Genomic DNA, 21,940 nt, shown 5'->3' on the forward strand with positions numbered 1-21,940 from the left:
AAAAGCCAATGCCCCAAATCCTCTTTTGCCTTGCCCATCTCTGGCTACTATTAGCATTATGTATTTACATGTAGACGTTTCTTGCCACAAGTTGCAATTTCAGAGATTTTCACATTCTTGCTTTTTCTTTTTGTGACTGAAAAAAACTGAATAGAAAAACTGTTCTATTGTGGAACCTCAAGATCATTTTCTCATTTAATCAACTGGAAGAAAACTAGAAAAATCCAGATCACTGTTTGGAATAAAGACAAAGCCTGAAAGTTTCAATGAGTGGATCATAAATTGTTTGTGGAAATAATAAATTGTCAAGCATTGTGGTGAACAATGATGGTAAACCCTTCACAGAGAGTTACAGGAGCTACAGGAGAGCTCTGAACATTGATTATTCACAGGTAAGCTTTTCACCGGTCTTTATTAATATTTGACTAGCTTCTGTCTGTCTGTTGCAAGTCAGTGGAAACTGTTACAGTAGCATTTTTCCTGACAGACCCATTTACAATTCTTTACTACTAACTTGTATTATATCATAGAAACATATAGGCTTAGTATACCATATCACAGTACTATGTAAAGTATCGTAATTCCTCAGGGTGGATATAAAACTACCATGCTAAACATCAGGATGATCTTCATAAATAATTTACATCACTACACTACATCAATACATCCTAATTTTAAAGAAAAAAGTTTAAATTTCAATAATTTATAAATTAACTGAATAATAAATGTTCATAATTTCAATCCATTATGGATGTGAACCATCCTTAAACAGCTGCAAGAATTACAGACTACTGAGAAAATACTGGTAGACGAAAGTTGAGTTTTTGCTTTATTTCCAAAAACTGACAGAAACAGAGAAAATCCTGTCCCTGTCTGCATTTTCAAAAGGTCTATAATTACTAGATATAGTATTACACAAAAACATTAATGATCATTAAAGCAAAGAAACAATTCTAGCCAGTCCTCCGCAATGAAACAATAATATAAATTATCAATACATTTTAAATATTTGAGGCCCACGGGCTGCAATTTCCACTTGTCTCTGTACATTAAACAACTTATCATCAATGAAAAATAGTATTGCAAACCAGTAGCAGTAGTACTAGCTACATATACATTTAGGCAATTGTATATACATTTTTCAGAGAAAAAAAAAAACATTCCACAGCAATATTCTCAAAGGATGACACATAAGCATATCAATATGATGATATACTGATATTTCAAGAGAAGAAAAAAATCATCAGATTGATTTTGTTAAAAAATAATTATGTATAGATATGTCTTTCACTAAATAAACCATCTGACAGTGCTGGTGTTGCCTCTTCGGATGGTTGTGGATAAGAAGCACAGAACAGTCACTATGTCTCTCCAAATCAAGCGTGCGCGTTAGTATTTCTACATATTGGCACAGTTTCCTAAACCAACATCCTACAGTACAACACACACACACATGCACACACCCCCCACACCCACACCCATACGCATACAGACTCAGTCCCTCACTCGCTCAGCTTCAGAGAGCTGCAAGTCCACCTTTCAGAAGTAGATTTGCTTTGCATCTGCCGGTACTTGCTCCATTGGACAATAGGGACACTTCAACCTTGGAAAAAGAAGAAAAGTTCATTTTGAAAGCAGTTATCATATGGTACAGCAAGGGTCATGCAGGCTGTGTGGCTTTGAGACAGGCTTTGACATCCTGGGGGATACTGCTCAACTCACTGCTCATCCTGAATAAGGCTGCATGCTGAACACATTACATTATATGCATTTAGCAGAAGTTATACAACTTTCTACAACAACTTTCTACTACAACTTTCAGCACAACAGAATGCAGGTCAGACCATCTGTTAACATAAACTTGTGAAACTAAAATTCAGTGCAACTTAAGCTATGAACTCTCTGCTGGTGTTTAATGTAGGTATGCTGAACCATTAAGTATTTGAAAAGACAAATCCAGTCTTCAGCTGGGTTTTTTCATTTGCACACATATAAAGTAATATGTAAAACTAAGCAAATTATTTGGATAATTAAGTAATTAATTACAAACAATTGATTGCAATAAAAACTAGGCCAAAATAGCGAGGCCCCCCAGAGTCTGACACCCTGTTGTAGCCACTGCTACGGCCCTGCAAGACCAGACCTGCACACAATAGCAAGGTGTGGTGTTGGGGTGATCAGACCTGAAACCTTTACAACCACATGGTAGAACTCCAACCTGTAGCAACGATAAGTTCACTTACGTACAGGCATTGCTGCCCACTAGGGGGTTCTCACAATAAACAGCACACTCTAATGCAAGCAAATACATAACACATCAAACTCAAACATCACCTCACAAAAGATGAAGATCACAGAAAGTGTGACTCTGTAAGGGACACGGGCCCAGGGGAAGCCCTGCTACTGCATAACCTACAGACACACCCCAAGAGATGACACTAGAAAACTGGCTAAGAAACTTCACGTTCTTCTGTCATCAAACCTCTCTCTTCCTTTTGGTGTGTGACCCGCAGTGATGAGTGGGCGGGCCCTAGCCGGTGAGGGGAGTTGAACTCAGCAGCTGTGGGGCTAGACTTACTTGCTTCCATTGATCATTTTGTTGAGCGCATCCTTTGAGATGATGTGTCCGCACACCAGCTTCATGGGTGGGTTGTTGTCAGTGGTCTGCTGTCTCAGGATTGGGCAGGCAAACACAGAATGGTACCAGCACTTCTTGCCCAAGTCCACCTCAATCTGCGCACACACATTTCGGAATGAAAAGACATTAATGAAGAGCATCTGGCACATGGTCACAGGCTGCCCAACGAGCCCAGAGCTGGTCATATCCTACACTCTCAGTCATATCCCTGTCTCCACTACAAAGAAACATACAGGCCTACTTCTCCACTACATCTCTCAGGACTGGTAATATCCCAGCCTGTCCCCCTACAGACCAAACATACATCTTCCTGTACTGGTGATATTCCACGCTGTCTCCACTACAAAGAAACACATATACCAAACCTGCATCTGCCAGTGCTGGTCATATTCAACTCCACAACAGAGGCTGACACAGATTAACCCTACAACCCCTACAGCACCACAAAACTCATATATGACAGTAAAATAACATGCAACGTTTCTGCCTCACCCCTCCCCTGAACACTCAGACCTATCTTAAAACCAAACCAAAGGAATGATACACATGAGAGGCTGGTGAGCTGTTGTAACCACACTGTGGCCCTCAACCTCGACACAGCTGACAGTGAAACACAATGATCTTACTGAACCAATGCCCAGAGAGAGTTAAATCTCTGGTTCCTCAAAGCTAAAACTAGCCAGAATTTCTCCAATCAAGCGTTCTAATCGCACCAGTTTTAGCATATGTGCTAAACGGCTAATCACACCGGTGTGACCGTTCGCGCAAAAGGGTTAATAATTTCCAATGCACCGACTGTAACTACAGACATGCCAGTCACAGGTATATTTACCATTGCTTCATTTAGGCAAAATAAGTTAAACGCTATAGTTTAACCGCTCATTAACATCAGTGGTCTTCCACTGATAAACATGGCATTAGCTAGCTTTGTGGGTAACCTAATTTAGCAATGAACAGCATTATAAGCTGCTGTAAGCAATGTTGCCAGAGAATTTTTAGAAGTGACGAGGGACAAATGATAGGACCGTTGTTTGTTTACTTGCTAGAACTGCCACACTGTTTCATAAATAAACCTACAATCAAATCTGTCAAGAGCTTAGACTACACCACTCAACTACCGTAACGTTAAACAGAATTTTGATGTTTGACTGACGGTACCGGCTTTCATGTTACTGAAGCAAAACCAGGCATGGCTGACATGAACGTTGTCAGGCTTATTTAGGCTAAGATGAGAAGTGATGGGGGATATTTATTATTATTTAAGTAACGTATTTCATGTGACAATTATCAATTTACCATGAACACAGATAATCTCCGTCATGGGCTACTCTGCTCGACTCTGCTAGGGTCAGCTGATTGTTGTGATTTGTGGTGTTCCAAACAGGTGTGTTGCCAACAGTGGCGCTGCAGTGTGCCCTCCGGTGGACAAACTATGCAACAACAACACTGATAACATGGTTGAAGGATCCATCTTCCGTCTCTCCGTTTCTTTTTTAATTGTCATTTATTGGCCGTTATAAACGCCAATACCGATTTATCTGCAATTACCTCATATCGGCCGATAATACTGGCACACCGATTTATTGGTCGGGCTCTATACAACACCCTGATTGCATAAGCCTGCACACCCCATCCAACTAATAGAATAGAATAGACTTTATTGTCATTGCACGGTGGGGGTGCAACGAAATTGTGGGTGGTCTACAACAGCAGCGCACTGATGAACATTTATGTACACACAGTACAAATAAGGCACGCGACATAGGAGAAAAAAATATACAAAATATACAATAAAATACAATAAAATACAGATTTACAAATTAAAAAAAAGAAGACACATTGCAAATGAAAAGAAATATAAAGAAAAACTTGTGCGTTGATATGGCCTTTTTTTAAAAAACTACTTAAAGTGCACAGTGGAATTGCACAGTTGTATTGAGGTAGAGGGTTGGGGGGGGGGGGGGGGGGGTCAGTGTTTGTTTGCAGTTCGTATGGCCCAGGGGAAGAAGCTATTTGTTAGTCTGGTGGTGTGGGACTTGATTGACCTGAAGCGCCGTCCAGAGGGCAACAGGTCAAACAGGTGATAGGCGGGATGTGAGGAGTCTCCTGTGATGGCCTTAATTTTACTGAGGCAGCGGGACCTGGATATGTCATCCAGGGTGGGCAGAGGGCAGCTGATAATTTTTTGGGCGGTGTTAATAACCCTCAGCACAGCCTTCCTGTCCTCAGCTGTGGAGCCTGCGTACCACACCCCCAGAGAGTATGTTAATATGCTCTCCACAGAAGAGTGATAGAAGGCCAGCAGCAGCTTCTTGTCCAGGTTGTTCTTCCTAAGGACACGCAGGAAGTGCAGCCGCTGCTGAGCCTTCTTCACTAAGGCCTTGGTGTTGGGTGTCCAGGAGAGATCTGCAGAGATGTGGGTGCCCAGAAACCTGAAGGTGGTGACAGTTTCCACCCGTTCTCCATTTATGAGGAGAGGGGCGTGGACTTGTCTGTGTTTCCTGAAGTCCATGATAAGTTCTTTTGTTTTAAGGACGTTCAGTGACAGGTTATTTTCTGAGCACCACACGGACAGTTTCTCTATCTCAGCCCTGTATGCCGTCTCATCCCCATCGGAGATGAGCCCAACCACGGTGGTGTCGTCCGCAAACTTAACGATGGCGTTGGTTGGGTGGGACGGAGCGCAGTCGTGAGTGTACAGGGCGTACAGTAGGGGGCTCAGCATGCAGCCCTGAGAACCAGTGCTGAGTGTGAGCGTGGAGGAGAGGTGGGGGCCAAGTCTGAGAGATTGTGGGCGGTTTGTGAGAAAATGTTTGATCCAGGTGCAGGTGGGGAGGGGGATCTGCAGTTTGAACAGTTTTGTAACTAATATGTCCGGGATGATTGTGTTAAACGCTGAGCTGTAATCCACAAAGAGCATCCTCACATAGCTCTTCCGGTTCTCCAGATGACTCAGCGCTCTGTGAAGTGTTATGGCGATGACGTCCTCTGTAGATCGGTTCGCTCTATAAGCAAACTGGTGGGGGTCGAAGGAGGGAGGGAGACAGTCTCTGATGTGCTGAGAGACTAGCCATCAAAACACTTCATGACTACAGACGTGAGGGCTATGGGTCTGTAGTCACTGAGACTGTCTATAGCAGGTCTTTTGGGAATGGGGATGATGGTGGCGGCCTTCAGACATGAAGGGACGGTGGCATGCGTCAGGGAGAGGTTGAACAGCTTGGTGAGGATCCCTGCCAGCTGGTCTGCGCATGCCTTGACCACAGTCCCCGGGATGCCGTCAGGTCCAGCAGCTTTCCTGGGGTTCACTGCTCTCAGTGTCCTTCTCACCTCATGCTCCTGGAGAGAGAGAGGGGGGGTGCTGGAGTTGTGGGGAGGCAGTGAGTGCAGGTGTGTGGTGGTCTCAAAGCGGGCAAAGAAGCTGTTCAGCTCCTCTGCCAGCGTGCTGCTGCTGCCGGTGGTCATTGGGCTCTGGCCTTTGTAGTTGGTTATGGCCTGGATGCCCCTCCACATCTGCTGAGGGTTGTTGTCCATGAGGTAGCCCTCCATCTTCCTCCTGTAGACCTCCTTGGCATGTTGGATGCCTCTTCTCCGGTTGGCTCTGGTAGTGCTGTACAGTGAGCTGTCTCCCGTCCTGAAGGCAGAGCTTTGATCAGGGACTGGACTACATTCGTCATCCAGGGTTTCCTGTTTGGAAAAACCCGGATGCGTTTGTCCACTGTGACATTTTCTACGCAGCTCTTAATGTAGAAAAGCACAGTCTCTGTGTATGCCTCTAGGTCCTGCTGTTCAAAGATGCTCCATTCTGTACAAGCAAAACAGTCCTGTAGCTGAGAGAGAGCATTTTCAGGCCAGGTTCTGATGGTTTGTGTGCTCGGTTTTGTTTGTTTTCGGAGGGGGGTGTTGGCCGGAATAGAGATAGAGAGAGAGATGGTCGGATTGTCCTAGGTGGGGGAGGGGCATTGCTCTGTAAGCATGCTTAATGTTGGTGTAGACACGATCAAGTGTATTTTCTCCCCTAGTAGAACACTTGACATGCTGGTGGAGTTTGGGGAGCACAGTCTTTAAGCATGCTTGGTTGAAATCCCCGGCGATTATGTGGACGCCGTCGGGATGAGTCCTCTGTTGTTTGTTGACGATGTGTTGAAGGTGTCCGCCGTGCTAACGTTAGCATCCGGCGGGATATAGACAGCGGTAATGATGACTACAGTTAGCTCCCGCGGCAGATAGAACGGTCTGCACTGGACAGACATGGCCTCTAGGTCCGGTGAGCAGTGGCTGTCTATTATTTTGCTGTTAGAACACCAGCCCTCAAGTACGTAAACACAGAGTCCCCCCCCTTTGCTCTTACTGGAGGCTTTGTTCCAGTCGTGGCGATGGATGGTCCGTCCTGCTAGCTCCACCGTAGCGTCGGGGATTTGCGAGTGCAGCCAGGATTCCGTCACAATCAACAGACAACACTCACGGATGAGGCCGTTGTAGGCTATCTGTGACTGTAACTCATCCATTTTGTTTGCGAGGGATCTGGCGTTTGTGAGGAAAATAGATGGTAGCGGAGGTTTGTGCGGTTGCTTCCTTAGTCGAGCTAGCAGTCCAGCTCTGCATCCCCGCTTCTGCTTCCTCTCTCTGCACCGCCTCCGTCGCCTGCTGGGCCTGGCAACGATCCACGGAGCTCCCAGCGGTCTCGCTAACTCCAGTGGGATGGTATAAGTCCGTGTGAAGGCATTTGTGGCTTCAGTGTTAAGCTGAAGTCCAATGCCTATCAATTCCTGGCAACTGTAGGTTGAGGTTCCGTGGCAAAACAAGACAAGCAACGAGTAAAAACACAAAAGAGTGCGCCGAAGTAGAGAGCCTTGAGCCGCTGCGTCCGTATGCGCCGCCATCTTAGGTCCAGAGGAAGCACCTTTTGCATTTATGACAACAGCAAATCTTTGTGAATAAGTCTCTATTAACTTTACACATGTAGACTTTGGAATTTTATCTCACTCTTCTTGGCAAAAAAGTTGAAGTTCCTGCAAATTGCGAGGGGATCTCCTGTGTACAGCTCTCTGATTGTCTGTCAGACTTTGATTTTGCTTTTCCGAAGCCATACCTTGGTCGACTTGGATGTGTGCTTTGGGTCATTATCATGCTGGAATGTGAAATTCCTCTTTGTCTTCAGCTTTCTGACAGAGGCCAGCAGGTTTTGAGCCAAAATGTCTTGACATCTGGAGCTATTCATTATCCCACCTATCTTGACAAGAGCCCCTGACCCATCTGAAGAGAAGCAGCCCCAAAGCATGATGCTACCACCACCATGCTTCAAAGTCAGTATGGTGATCCTTGGATTATGAGCTTTATTGGCTATGCATATACATATCTTTTACAATTTAGGAACCAAAAAGTTCAACCTTTGTCTTGTCAGACCATAGCACATTTTTCCCACATGGTTTGGCGTGACTGAATGAATCTTTTGGCATAATTTAGACAGGCTTGGATGTTCCTTTTTGTAAGAAAGAGTTTCCGTCTTGCCAATCTACCTCATAGCCCAGCCATGTGCAGAATACGAGAGATGGTGGTCACATGCAACGTGTGACCGGTACCTGGCAGAAATTCCTGTAGCTCCTTCAGTGTTGCTGTTGGCCTCTTGGTACCCTCCCTGATAAGTTTTCTCCTCGTCCTCTCATCAACTTAGGAGGGTCGTCCTGATCTTTGCAATGTCTCTGTGATGCCACATTTTCTCCACCTATTGATGATGGTTTTGACAGTGCTCCATGGTACATCCAGTACCTTCGATATTCTTTTATATCCCTCTCCTAATTGGTACTTTTCAACAATTAGCTCTCGCAGTTTCTTTTGCAACTCTTTGCGGACCATGGCTCTCCCAGTAGTATGCAACCCCAAACATTCAAGCAAATCCTACAGCAACAGCTGACTTTAATCTGGGTTTAATCAGAATCACTTTCATTGATGGCAAGTGTATGCTATTTACATACAGGCATGACTTTGAATGTTAACTTTAACTTTAAACACAGCTAGAGCCCCCATTATGAAAGGGTGCAGACTTATGCAATGAGGGTGTTGTAGTTTTTTTTTCCATTTAAAATGTTCCTAATAATTAACTATTTGTTTTTTCTCTGGATTTTTGTTTGTTGGAAGATCACATTACAGATGAAAAAAGTCTGACATTTACATTGTTGTTATTTCTGTCTTTACATTTCAAAAACCTGCAATTTCATAAGGGTGTGTAGACTTTTTATATTCACTGTAACCCTGCTCACTGAGACAGAGAGCAGGGTCCCTCCACAGGAGCTAACCCTGCTCACTGAGCCAGAGATCCAAAGGAACTAACCTTGCTGCTGTTGTGGCTGTGGGATGTACGGCTGGGGGTGGATACTCACAGGTAACTCGTCCTTCTGGTTCCACACGCCTATGCACTGCCGCTGCTCAATGACTGCTTTAATGTTAATCAGTGCAGGCAGGGCCACACAGCCCGCAGAAAAACTGCAATGAGAAGATCACAGACCTGTTACTCAGACCTGTCACTCCCACATCACTGCCCTTTTGTATCTCACTCAAAGACCCCAACAAAGGACTGGTGACAACACCAAAAATGAGCCACGTGCACCAACTACACAACCTACCCATCACTCAAACACTACCACTGTCAAACATTCAAAGTCTCATCCAATAAGAAGGAGCCCACCTGACACTGAGGGGCGAGTCCACAGACAGGCCCAGCAGGGAGCAGGCATCTCGTGTGAAGATGTCGCAGATGTCTGACCACTGGGTGGAGTCCAGCAGGTGGACGTAGGGGGAGTTCTCGATCCCCTGCCGCAGATAGACCAAGCTGCCCATCAGCACCTGAATGTCTGCAAGAGAGAGAGCCTGAGACTGAGCTGCACTCCTCTAACGGCACAGAGTCTAAGGTACATTCACCTCCACTAAAGACCAAGAGTCTCAGCTATACTCCTCTTATATTAGTTTTCTGTCAATGGTGTTTTGTATAATTTAATCCAATCTAATGTGTTACACTGCTTGTTATGACAATTAATGTTTACCATTCAAAAAATTAGAAATGAAGGTCTTGAAGGCTGGGAACAAATTGTTTGGCTGATGGACTGATGCATTAAATTAAACACACCTAAATGAGATTTTTTTTAAAAAATTAAAGTACCTTTCTGATGGTTGAGCGCGAAAGGCTGAAAGTTCTTGGCATACTGAAGCGCCTCTCTCTGATTGGCTGTTCCTCCCATCAGCAGCGTGATGAAATTCAGTCTGTGCAGCTTGAACTCTAGGGAGCTGTTCTGGGCCACGAGCATTTCACGGTTCTCCACTGCCCACCTGAGAGAGCCAACCAATCAGGGGAGCCAAAAGAGGAATTACACATGCACACAGGCACAGCTTTGAAACAAATTCCACCAACTTCACAGCAAGATACCATGCAGACATGCTGAAACACCTCTATCTGCACTCAACCTGTACTCTCCTTTAACTGGTCCACATGTGCCCATGTGATGTACCAGCTCCAATCACAGAGCAGTGCACAACAGTGCATGAATAATCAAAGTAGTATGGCCTTGCCACCATTTTATTGCTATGGCATTTTTAAACTGTTATGCAAACTGCTTAACTGTTTTAGGGCCTAAAACGATTTATAGCTCAGTTTGAACCAAAACCTGCTCCCGGAGTGATTTCCCAGGAGAACAAAATACTGTTTTTGGACATTTAATACAGTAGCCTTTACTACGAGCCTGTATCTTCTATAGAACACTATGCTTGTTAGCCATTAGCTCAACCTGTACTCTCTCCATTTGCTTGCAAAGTGTAAATATTTCACTCCTAATTCATCAATTCATTCAACATGAACAGCTACAGAAAAAGTGCAGTGTTTTGTTTTAGGAACTTCACTGATAAGTAGGTTTTTGAATCTGAATCACGCTTGCACCTTTTTGAAGTGGCCTGTGTAATTCAGTCACTGCTCAAGACATGGACCGACACAGAGCTAATGTACACTTGGAAAAAGCACATGAAGAGGCAGAGCAAAAGAAAAAAATCCATGCTTCACTTAGTAAAGCAGAAGCACTAGTGCAGGATCACTGCATACCCCTTAACTCCATATGAGCAGCCAATCAGAAAAAAAATACTGATCACATGCAGGCAAAATGTGACCGTGAAATCCCCTCTTCTTAACCACTAAGCAACTGTCAATTCCCCTTGCATAGAAATTTCTATCTGAGGACTGAGGTGTGCTGTGAGCTGAGGAAAAGCCATTAGCCCCTGTACGCATCAGCCCATTCCAGAGTGTCCACGCTTCAGAGGGAGCAGGGTGGACCGCAGGAATAAGAAAAGTCTTACTCTAACGCAGGTCTCAGATCTCGGAGTTTGAGCGCTTCTAGTATTCGGTTTAGCTCTACGAAGGGCTCCTTCTGAGTGGGGTCGATGCAGAGTCCTGCTTCCTGAAACCGAAGAGATAAGTAAACAATTACACCATAACCACTGTTTGCCACTGTGTCTCCAACAAATGACAGAATGACATCACCATCTGAATTGGCTTCAGTCTGCCAACTACTATAAGAATGTAAAACACATTTAATGCTTAGTGAAGCATGTTTCTAAAGTTCATCTGCCATTTGAATGGTTTCCTATCTCAATGCTTCACATCTGATGTGAAGTTGAAATCTAACTGTAGTGTATTCACAGATGAATATACTAACAACCTGCAAACGCATAGAGGAAAACCTGTTACATCAGTTTTTTTTACTATGATACGACCTCTCAGTGTTCACCATGGCTAACCCTACGGTCACACAGACAACACAGGAGACAAAGTGACCGGCTGCCATTCATTTTCAATGAGAGTTGGCGATTTACAGCGACAAGACAAGTGGCCGTTGCAAAGCCAACTAGGTGGGGCTTAAATAGACTAGACTCAAGGTCTGGTTTCTGCAAATACTGAGCGATGCGACACGGTGAAGGCAGCATGACACACGTTGCTGAAACAAATGATCCAACATTCTGGTTCCAGAATGTCTCTTGTCTCTTGATACGTACAGATATATAAATGAAAAAGATGCATGGAGAAGGGTGTCCGAAATCAGTGAGATGCCTGGTATACATATTCATATATATGTGCACTGCAGTCACAGCTTTTTAGCTTTAACTTTAATATAGTGCCCACCCACTATCTAGCTACCTAACTAGCTAGCTAGCTAAACTGAACCGCAACACTTGCTCACGAATACAGTGTAATTTAGCGTAATTCAAGAGAAACGTAGCTGTTCATGTTTGTTAGCTAGGTAGCTAGCTAGCTAGTTGTTCATATTAGGCTAGCAAGAAAATGTTCACAATTGCAAAGTTGCTACTGGCAGTCAGCTACGTTTTGTCAGTTATTGTAGCTACCTTACAAACAAGCTTTCCCTGAGCTAACTGATGCAAACACACTGCTGCTTCGTGTCATTAATAAGTAGGCCATGACACAGGTTGGTTTTGTTTTTAAGGAACTATACCCATATGTTCCTCAAATAAAAAGATTTTAGTATACAGCCATGCGTCGCTTAATGTCCACGATACGTTCTGTGAAATAGGACGTAATGTGATTTGGACGTTGTGCCAACACCATACTATATACTTAGCAAACCTATATCGAATAGACACAAGATTGGATGCTGCTGCTTATGAGTCGAAGCATACACTGTTATACGGTAAACTTTTTAATTGTAAGTATGCAAAGTTCACATTAAAACAACAATAGAAAGTACAGTACAGTACATAAGCTACATAAGACATTAGCATAGGCGTTTATTATGACTATCAAGACATATGTATTATACGGTATACTATGTACTGTACTATTATACGCCTGGCAGCGCAATCGCTTTATTTCCATGAGACATGAGATAGATGTGTTACGTGTGGGAAGCACTGCCTTCACTACATCCGGTTACGTCCGCTACGTCCCGTTCTGCGATCGGGATTTTTAAACTTTATTATAACCTTATGGGACTACGAACGTATATGTGAACGGACACTGTCCGAATGGACTTTAAGTGGCACATGACTGTACAAGCCTTTGGCCTTTTCTTTAGTGATTTTCACAATTTCCAGTGACACTGCATTTATAAATTTGTGTTCCCTTTAGAGCTTTTTAAACATCTCTCCAAATATGGAAAGCTACTATATAGTATTTCATATCTCATTCTTATTGAATCGATATTGAATCAGAACTGATTCGAATCGGATTGAATTGAATTGTTAGCTTGTGAACCAGAATCGAATCGAATCGGGGCATCTGTGCCAATACCCAGCCCTAGTAATCACAAAACTGAAATGTTCAGGATAGTTATGCCTTTGCTATTTATTGCTCATTGACCAGCGGTAGATTCTAAGAAGTCTGAAAAAATAACACTCTACACATTCAATGTACAATACATTTTGGATTTGTTTTTAGGGCAATTTTGTTACTCTTACTATGGCAATCAATTTCACTCACTCCATCCCACTGCATGCTGCCTCTGTCTGCTATCTTTGTTGTGTGCACTACGTGCGCAGTCTGTGTGTAGTCTTTGTCTGTTGTGTGCACTCTGCATGTGGTCTGTGCCTGTCCTGTGCAGTCTGCATGTGGTCTGCACAAGCACACTCACCTGGCACAGCTCCTCCGCCACGTCTAGCACGCCCTGGCGGAAGAAGTGCTCCACCATGACCTCACTGAGCAGCTGCTGGCTCTCCGTCTGCCAGCAGCCCTCGATGCCCACACTGCCCAGGTCTGAGTCCAGGTTCTGCCACACACAACCACACACACTCAACAGACAGTCAAATGGGTTGACCACACACCCTGGGACATTGCACTAGCATCAAAGTACCATGACTCTGACCCTTTGAACATGGAGTATAAATGTCTATGTGTCCAGTTCAGCACAGTAAGGCACTCACTGTTAACAGTGGGTAATGACAGACATGTAAAATTTACCAAAGCCTGTATGCAGAACTGAATTACCATCACACACTCTCACCATACCCATGAAGCCTGAAGGTGCCTCCTGTTGTGACTAGCTATAATAGTCAGTGATTAACTGGGATTGACTGAAGTGTGACCATTTTTATGCTACTTTCCCCATTTAGAAGATTATCTCCAAAGCAGGAGAGCTGCCAGAGGACAGGCCCAGGTCCTGCTCCTTCCTCATCTGACATGCTCACATTGGACATAAGGAGTGACCTGGGACAACAAACCCAGCGAGAGTGTTTTCTTGGACATTCCAATTAATTATCAATATGCATTGTATGGGCCCTCTACTTGTGTGTTTGGTGTGTTCGACCAAACACTTTCCCTGGGTGTGATTGGTAAGTACTTGTTGACCTGTTGCACATAATTGAACATTAACTGAATGTCACAGACCCTTACCAAAGATCACAGATGGCCTCATGTTAATATGGGAGTGTTGATCTTTGCTACTGCTGTGTGAAACTAGTCTACCACTGGTTTGTGAAGTCGACGGTGCTGGTTCTCTATGCCAAGAAGGATCATAGGCCATGATCAGAATTCAGTTAGAATAGCATATTAGAATTGGAGATCTATAGATCTGTAGATCAGATTCTGTATATCTGAAACCCTGTCCTGCTCAGGAGTTAAACTATGTTAACACCCCTGATTGGACACCAAGACTAAGGTATGCTAAGGTGCAGTCTCTGGGGTCATTATGGCCGGTGTGTATTCCGTAGAATGGAATGCTATGAAGGTGACAGGTTCATTAAACCACGACACCATATACAGACAGCACTCATATTACTTGACACTGCAAGTTCATTGGAACTGCGAGTTTGTTATACTATTTTTATACAGGGTGTACTGATCCAGCAATATACCTTATGTAAAACATACTGCACCATGTGTATACAGAAGCTGACACTCTAAAACAAACAGTCAGAGCCTATAAACAGGGCTCTGTGATTGGTACAGTGTCTGGTGTGGTATTCACAGCCTTACTCCCTCATTGGTTAATGCTTGGGTGTTGACAAAGACTCACACCCTCTATCGGCTAGTGCTTGCAGCAGGGTTTATCTACACCCACCCTACTATTGATTCAGCCTCACTCCCCCACTGACGAGTGCTGGGAGCCAGGCTCATCTACTTCCATCCTGGTGTTGATGAAGCCTCACTCCGGTATTAGCTAGGGCTGTGGGTGGGGTTTATCTACACCCACCCTTGTGTTGATGAAGCCTTGCTCCCCTATTGGCTAATGCTGGGTCTGGGTTCATCTACTCCCACCGTGGTGATGATGAAGCTTTACTTCCCCATTAGCCAGCACTGTGGCTAGCTTTTGACTAATGCTGTGGGTTACCTTATCGATGGCCTTTCCCACACGGGACACGCTGCTGTGGATGTCTTTGTGGTGGGATGCCAGCTTCTGCACCGTGTCCTTCACCCGCTTGCAGCACTGGGACAGCACCAGCGTCAGGGTACCGGGCAGTTCTGGGTCCTCACCTGAGGACAGAGATGAGTGGGACAGCAGAGCCTTCAACCGAAAGGCAGGAGTAAAAATAAATCCCAGGGAAAGTGTCTGGTTGGGTGTGAAAAACGTATCTAAACCCTTCGTTGGGTTTACTCAAACACTTTCAAATATTCTTTCAAACAAACTTTAATCATCCAACTTCATAAAAAAATTATTGCATTGTTCCCACTCTGAGAATTTATGGATATGAATTAAGAAAGACATTGTAATTACTTTAACATATGTAATGCTGGAGTAAAAAATATTCCAAGTTAAGGCTCTTAGATCAAACATCTCCTACATCTTTCAACCCCAACTGAACACTACAGTGAAACTGTTCTGTTCTGCGGTGACAGTGTTGCTGGTCATTCCATATCACTGTGTCCACTCAAAACAAAGGAAGATTCTAAACACTTCATTTAATATTGAAACCTATCAGTCGCTAAAAAATCTATTTCAACAAACAATGTACTAAGCAGGGGAGACGCTAACAGAGGCAAGATCACAGATGGTAGGTCAGTATACAGCCAAATTCTCCAACAACCAGCCTTTGACTCTACCTTGTAGTACCTTGTATGTACTCAAATGATTCTTGGGTGGGGACCCAAACAAATTGTTACAAAATACAAGTGCGCGAAAATTCAGTTTGGCATGGCAAAATCCCACAGTTGGAATGCCATAGTGCAACATGCAACATGCACATCCCATCCAGAGCATGTCCTATCTGCAATCTTCACAGAGCCCCATGTTCCCAACAAGGACTCAGACCACTCATGTTTACCCTTGTCAAAGGGTACAGCACTAGTGGCCCAGTGGGGAACTGAACCAACAACCTTCCAGTTAAAAGTCCTGCTCCTTACCACTATGCCACACTGTTGCCCCACACAATTAAATCCACACACATACACTGAATAAACAAACAGTTACATTCTCTTTACTGTTTAGAAGAACCAATATACTGAATGTAAAATATAACAAATGATTGTACTGAGTTAACAATAAACTGCATCAGTTTTTTTTTCTTACCCCTCAAATATAACTACTTTAGTGTCAGTGGGCTTCCTATGGTCTTTTAGATACCATGGGTAACAGTCTCTCTCGTTCTCTGCAAAAAAAGCTTATGCAATACCTCTCATGTCACTATTTCCTACCATTTCTATAACTCACTGTCTTGTCTTGTCACTGTCACCTTACTGTGGCTGGCTAGCTGACATGATAATTACATTTGGCGGTACTGCGCTGAAAATAGGCTATACTGCTTTTTAGTGGTGGTTGCAGGGGTGTTGTTGGAGGTATACGTCACTTTTTAATGAATTAAAGTTGAACAACATAAGAGATCATTTCGGTGAGACTCAGGACAGCTACAGTTACTTTTAGCCCATAACTGGCTCTTGGGTATTTTCCCCATACCTGATATTTCGTCACATTTAAGGCTATGAGTAGGGCTGAAACAACTGATCCCAGATCGGCAGAAAGTAGAAGCACATCTGTACCCCAAGGGGGCCCCTTGTTTTCCTTACTTTGCTGTTGTAGTTTAGTGCCACAAAAAATAAATAAAAAATAAACGTCGCAGGCCCTTTTACAGTCGCATACTCTGTACATACCATGAGCCGGTTCTGGTCACAAAGCAACAGCAGTTAGTTTTTTAAGTGACCGAAGATCACCAGGGTCCTTTTAAACTACGTACCAGTGAATTGTTCTTTCGATATTTCCCGGACAAATGGAAGAGTAGAGATGATGAGCTTTAAAAGATAACTTGGATATTTAAAAATCATGAATTCAAATTTCAGCAAATGGGAAAAAAATAAATTGCGTCAAATGATCCAGTTGTAAGTGAACCCACACTGAACTCGTTAGTGGTTACGCACAAAAACGCGCAAGTTGAACGCGGCGTTGCGATCGCGAATTTACTGGATATAGGCCTATTCAGCTAGCGAAACATTTCTGCCGTCAAGACCGAGAAAGGGGCGCTCGCTATTTATAACAGACGACTTCTGCCCACGTCAAAAAAGTTGATGACATTTCACAAAAATACAGGGACATGCTACAACCAAACCATGCCAGTTCATTCAGCCAGAGATCCAGGCTAGCTCCTTCCTTCGATCTGCCACAGTAACGACGGCAGGGAAGATTCATTAACAAGCCTTTAAAACACGGACAAAACACGCAATCTACACCGAACGCGAACACACGCCGCACACGATAGCGCACGTGAAGACACAGATTGGTGTTAGTTTTTCATCAACGCGGCTAAGCTATCTCCCTGAACTTCTTAGGCCTTCATAAGTGCAAGATCCAATTGTAGACAACTAACAGGTTGCTCGCTTGTAGGCACTTTTTTCTGGGGGTTGAGATACTGGGGCTGTAATCATAAAGGCTATTCAAGCAGGGAACGTCAGGATAAATTAACTCACCACTCGTTTGTAAGATTTCCTGCTTGAGCCCGCTGGTGTACTCGACAAGCTCCTCTAGTGTCCTATCGCAGTGCTGTCCATAGCTCGAAAATTTCTGTAGCACTTTCTCCAACTCACGCTCCACGTTCACACATTGATCCATGGGGCTCTGACACTACGAAGACAGAATTTACAAATCAGCAACGCAATAGCATACTGTATTTCTGAAATCAGATCTTTAACCATCTTGCCAACTATATAGGTATGACAAATAAACTAGCTAGCTGGCTAACCATCAACTTTAGGCACGGGTTGAATGTTTTTGTTTTCGTACCAGACTGATGACTCGCTTGTCTCAGACGTCAACAAAATATGAAATAAAGCAACAGATATTATCTAGGTAGCTAGCTGACAATGCTTACAAAACGATCTTCACCCTCTTGTTGTAGTCTAGCTAAATACATTAGGGTTCCTTAACTCACGAGTTAACGTTACATCAGTAAGTATTTAAACGAACATGGTTGCGAGTTTTTTCTTCTTCCTCAGCATGTTTTCAGTAATTACAACTTCCTCTGCCATACCATGTGACGCGCAGGAACAAATGGGGAAAGGGATATTAAACGGAAGTCCCCCCTGATTGGAGGGATCTCACTGTTAGACTGCATCTTGCAATGCAAATTCTGAGCAGAACGTTTCGGACTTCACTTGACTTTCTGTAATTTATGGCCATTGCTCGCAGATTTTGTAAAAAAAAAAAAGAAAGAAAGCAGAAAGTTTCAGTGAACTGTTTTATTTATCTCCAACAGCTCTCAGTTCGTACAGAAAATATAAACAGCTGGGGATCTACGAATGTACTGAGTAGAATATATCTCTTGCTTATAGTTCTACACAGTTTTACAACAAACGTAGTACGATCGTAAAATACAGCCACAGCCGCTCAAAGGGGATAATCGGTTACATGGGACATGATTTTTGAGAAACAGGCCATCTGCATAGTTCTACATGAGCAGTGCGACAGAGCATCTGTTAAATTGAAAATTTCCAGAAAAAACAGTAGAAAAATAGTAGTAAAATATAGTAAAATAGTAGAAAAAAACAAGATCACGTTGTTCTGCAATTAAGAATTGTTCAATGCTATTGTTGAATGTGTTATAGACAAAATTGCTTGCCATTTGAGGGAAGGCCTATGTTTAAAGGAAAAATAACAAATGCAACCCATAATCAACAATTATAAAAAAAGATCACTTCTAAACGTCATTTGTAGTATGCTGTTCATAACACAATTTTCAGACTGAGAATAAACATTACAGTAATGACAGACCTACCATACAAGATGACATATGTCTACAATCATATAAGGTACAGAAACAGAATGTTAAAATAACAGAAAAAAAAACAATACAGGTAATATGTAAACTCACAGAGATCGTAAAAAACAATGACAGTTTAAAGCAATATAAATGTAAGGAGAGCATAGACAAAAGACTTTGTTTAGAGTTCAGATGCTAAAATCTTGTTTAAATGTGTGATTTTCAAAGAAGCTTGAATTCTCAGTCTGTGTAATCAGAGCTGGCCCATGGCCGTATAGGCGAATGCTAGGGGCGCTGTCCATCCATAGGGGCACCCCAAATGAGGGAAGAAAAAAATTCAAAAATTTTAACTTTTGTTATTTTTTATTAATACTATCTTAATACTTTAATAATATTTTGTATTATTATATTGTATATATTATATATACAATATATATTATATATACAATATATATTATATGTATATATATATTGTATTGTATTATTTTGTAAAATATTACAAAAAAGTTGACAACAACATAACTACATAGCCTATTTTCTGGGTTGCCTCAGCATCTCAGCATTACCCCGGCGCATCACCATACCCCCACTTGCTCTTAGTTAGACTTACCTGATTGTGGGGGATGGGCAAGTTATCTGAAGTAGTGAGTGACACTGACTGTGAAACGTGATACGATTAACATCAGTAGCCTAATTCAAATATATCTTTCATGTCAAAAAGACCAAAGCCCTCTGTGGTCCAGGGAAGAAAAAGAAAAAGAGGAGGACAAACGGGAAGCAGACAGAGGTAATGTGATGAATGAATAGTTTATCCATTGCATAGTAGTTATCGTTGGAGCAGAGTGTTACTAGTTTACTTTGGATGATAGTAACGTTTGCTAATTTAATAAATAGCTAGAGTTAATGTTCATTAGGGAAAGTTGGAAAGACTATTCAGGTGTTTGGGGAATAACCTAAAACATAATTTTGAGAAATACACTTTTTCTTTTAAGTGTGCTGCACGAACCATCCACTGTCTGCCTCAAGAAACCAGGCATACATTTTTATTGACATCTTAGTCTAGTTAGCCAACGTAGCCCTGCTTGTAATAGTCAATTAAAATGCTTTTCCTTTTCCATCCCTTTTTGTAATTAACAGTTGTAGGTAGGGCTGTGGTGGAAAGCTGCTTCCAGTCTGGGCCAGTTGGTCTGGTGGCTCCCTCCATACTTGTACTGCAACGTTTCCAAATTAAGCAATTTTATATGATAATTACAAAAATAAGTACAAAAAATAACTGTCAGAGTCTGATGCAATTGGTTTATTGTATATGTTGCAATATGTATATGTTGTATATGATCACATACAGTAAACCGGGCTGGTCCACGGAGCAGTCTCTTGTCACCCTGTCCCCAAGCATTCTGGAAAACCCCCCAAATGCATATTTCTTTTATGCTTATTCCCTGGCTCCTCCTGTTGTGGGCCTTAGACTCAAACTTCTCCTGTGAAGTCACATCTCCTTCCCATGTTGTCTAGCATACCTTTCTAGTACATCATTATCTTCACACCTTCTGCACATCTCTAATTTTTTTAAAACGTATCCTGCCTGGAATTTCCCCATTATTTCCAAGGCCGCACTTGTTATATATTTTTTTTAAAAACTCGGACATCTGGCTTGGCCTCGCCCCAATTCACTTCACAATTGTAGGTTGAAACAATTCTCTGTTTCAACCTACAATAACCCTAGAGGCAGTGTTTATGAACTAAAGTAAACCCTTAGCAATGGTAGTGCTTTTTAAATCCCATACTGTTTTACCACCACAGGGCTGGGCGATAAAACAATAATAATTATCGCAATATAATTTTCCTCGATAGAAATATAACAAATGTTTGATATAATTAATTTTCATGCTTGGAAGATGCACAGAAATGAATCACAAACTGCCAATCATGTTGCAGGAATAGAGGTATGCATTGCGCATGTTAGGTTTTACGGTGAGAGGTATAAATTCAGGCCAGCACGTGGTATTGTTTACAGATAGAGTGGCTGACAGGCTTGTAGTTGGAGCGGAATAAGCAAAATAAGCGACACCGAAGAAAAAGTAGTGCCCATGACCAGCTCGAAGGACGAAGCCATCGTCAACAAGAAAGTAATTTGGAGATATTTTGTTTTACAATCCAACAAAAACAGAGCGGTGTGCACTGCAAACTGTGTCGCAGGCACGTGCCATCAAAGACAGGCAACACCACAAACCTGTTTCATCATTTGAAACAATATCACCGGTTAGAACATGCAGAAAGTAAGAAATTAAAGTCCCAAACGCGTGTTGTTAGTGGATCCTCCACAAGCACGAAGCCAGTACCCAGTGAGAATACCCAGGAGCAAAAAATTCGTATCAGCATTTTCCAGCACCGTGCCTTACAACAAAAAAACGAAAAGACACAAAGACATCACAAATGCAATTGCATATTGCATTGCAAAAGACATACTTCCCAATAGAACTGTCGAAAATGAGGGATTCAAGAAGCTTATCAGCTGTCACAAGGCAGCTTTAAAAACTTGAGATTGTAGACAGACTTGTCTTTCTTGCCCGTAACTTGTAGAGTAAAGCTTTGCTTGTTTAAAACTTGTACAGAAGATACTGACCACAGTTGAGATTTTTCTTTTGTCTATTTATTTTGTTTACATTGTCAGCTAAAACACTGACAAAATATTTCAACCCGTCTGTACAAAGGGTTTGGCATGCTGACCAGAATTAAGATTTCTTTGTCTGTTTATTGTTTTATTTATTAACATTATCCTTTAAAACACTTTTAAGCTTTGCAGTCTCAGCTAGGGCTCGCGGTAATAAAGCAACGAATTACCGTGATTTTAACGCGGTAATAATATTTTATATTTTAATTCACATAATTCTGTAGGATATACAATAATTGCGTCTGAAGCAGCATGAACAGGTAGGCTATATGTAGCCGCATTAAAACAGTTTTAATTATTTTTCAAATCAAATGACAAATAAGAAGATGGTAAGGGAACATTAGGCTAATAGTTTCATTGCCATTCATGATGTCGGTAGGCTATCTACTACAATCACTGGTTGTATAAAGTGCTGCAAAAAACGAAAAGTACTCATTCTTTATTTTACGGTCTTCATGTTT

At 42.5% G+C, this 21,940-nt stretch overlaps 1 protein-coding gene across 3 annotated transcripts; it reads right to left on the minus strand.

The window, feature by feature from the left end:
* Positions 1 to 871: 871 nt before the first annotated feature.
* LOC118793459 (E3 ubiquitin-protein ligase RMND5A) lies at positions 872 to 18,071 on the minus strand. Of its 3 annotated transcripts, none has more exons than XM_036551651.1 (10): positions 18,016 to 18,071; positions 17,520 to 17,673; positions 14,956 to 15,098; positions 13,261 to 13,395; positions 10,976 to 11,076; positions 9,795 to 9,961; positions 9,324 to 9,489; positions 9,019 to 9,121; positions 2,579 to 2,733; positions 872 to 1,603 (listed from the first exon to the last, which is right to left on the minus strand). In XM_036551651.1, the coding sequence occupies exons 2-10, from the start codon at positions 17,659 to 17,661 to the stop codon at positions 1,540 to 1,542; spliced, it is 1,176 nt and encodes a 391-aa protein (XP_036407544.1). In that variant the 5' UTR covers positions 17,662 to 17,673; positions 18,016 to 18,071; the 3' UTR covers positions 872 to 1,539. The 3 variants fall into 3 exon arrangements, with proteins under 3 accessions (XP_036407544.1, XP_036407542.1, XP_036407543.1); XM_036551649.1 differs by having other exon boundaries at positions 17,921 to 18,046; XM_036551650.1 differs by having other exon boundaries at positions 17,833 to 18,046.
* Between the last annotated feature and the right edge of the window lie 3,869 nt (positions 18,072 to 21,940).

Source organism: Megalops cyprinoides, chromosome 18, assembly GCF_013368585.1.
Source record: "Megalops cyprinoides isolate fMegCyp1 chromosome 18, fMegCyp1.pri, whole genome shotgun sequence".
Lineage (NCBI taxonomy): Eukaryota > Metazoa > Chordata > Actinopteri > Elopiformes > Megalopidae > Megalops > Megalops cyprinoides.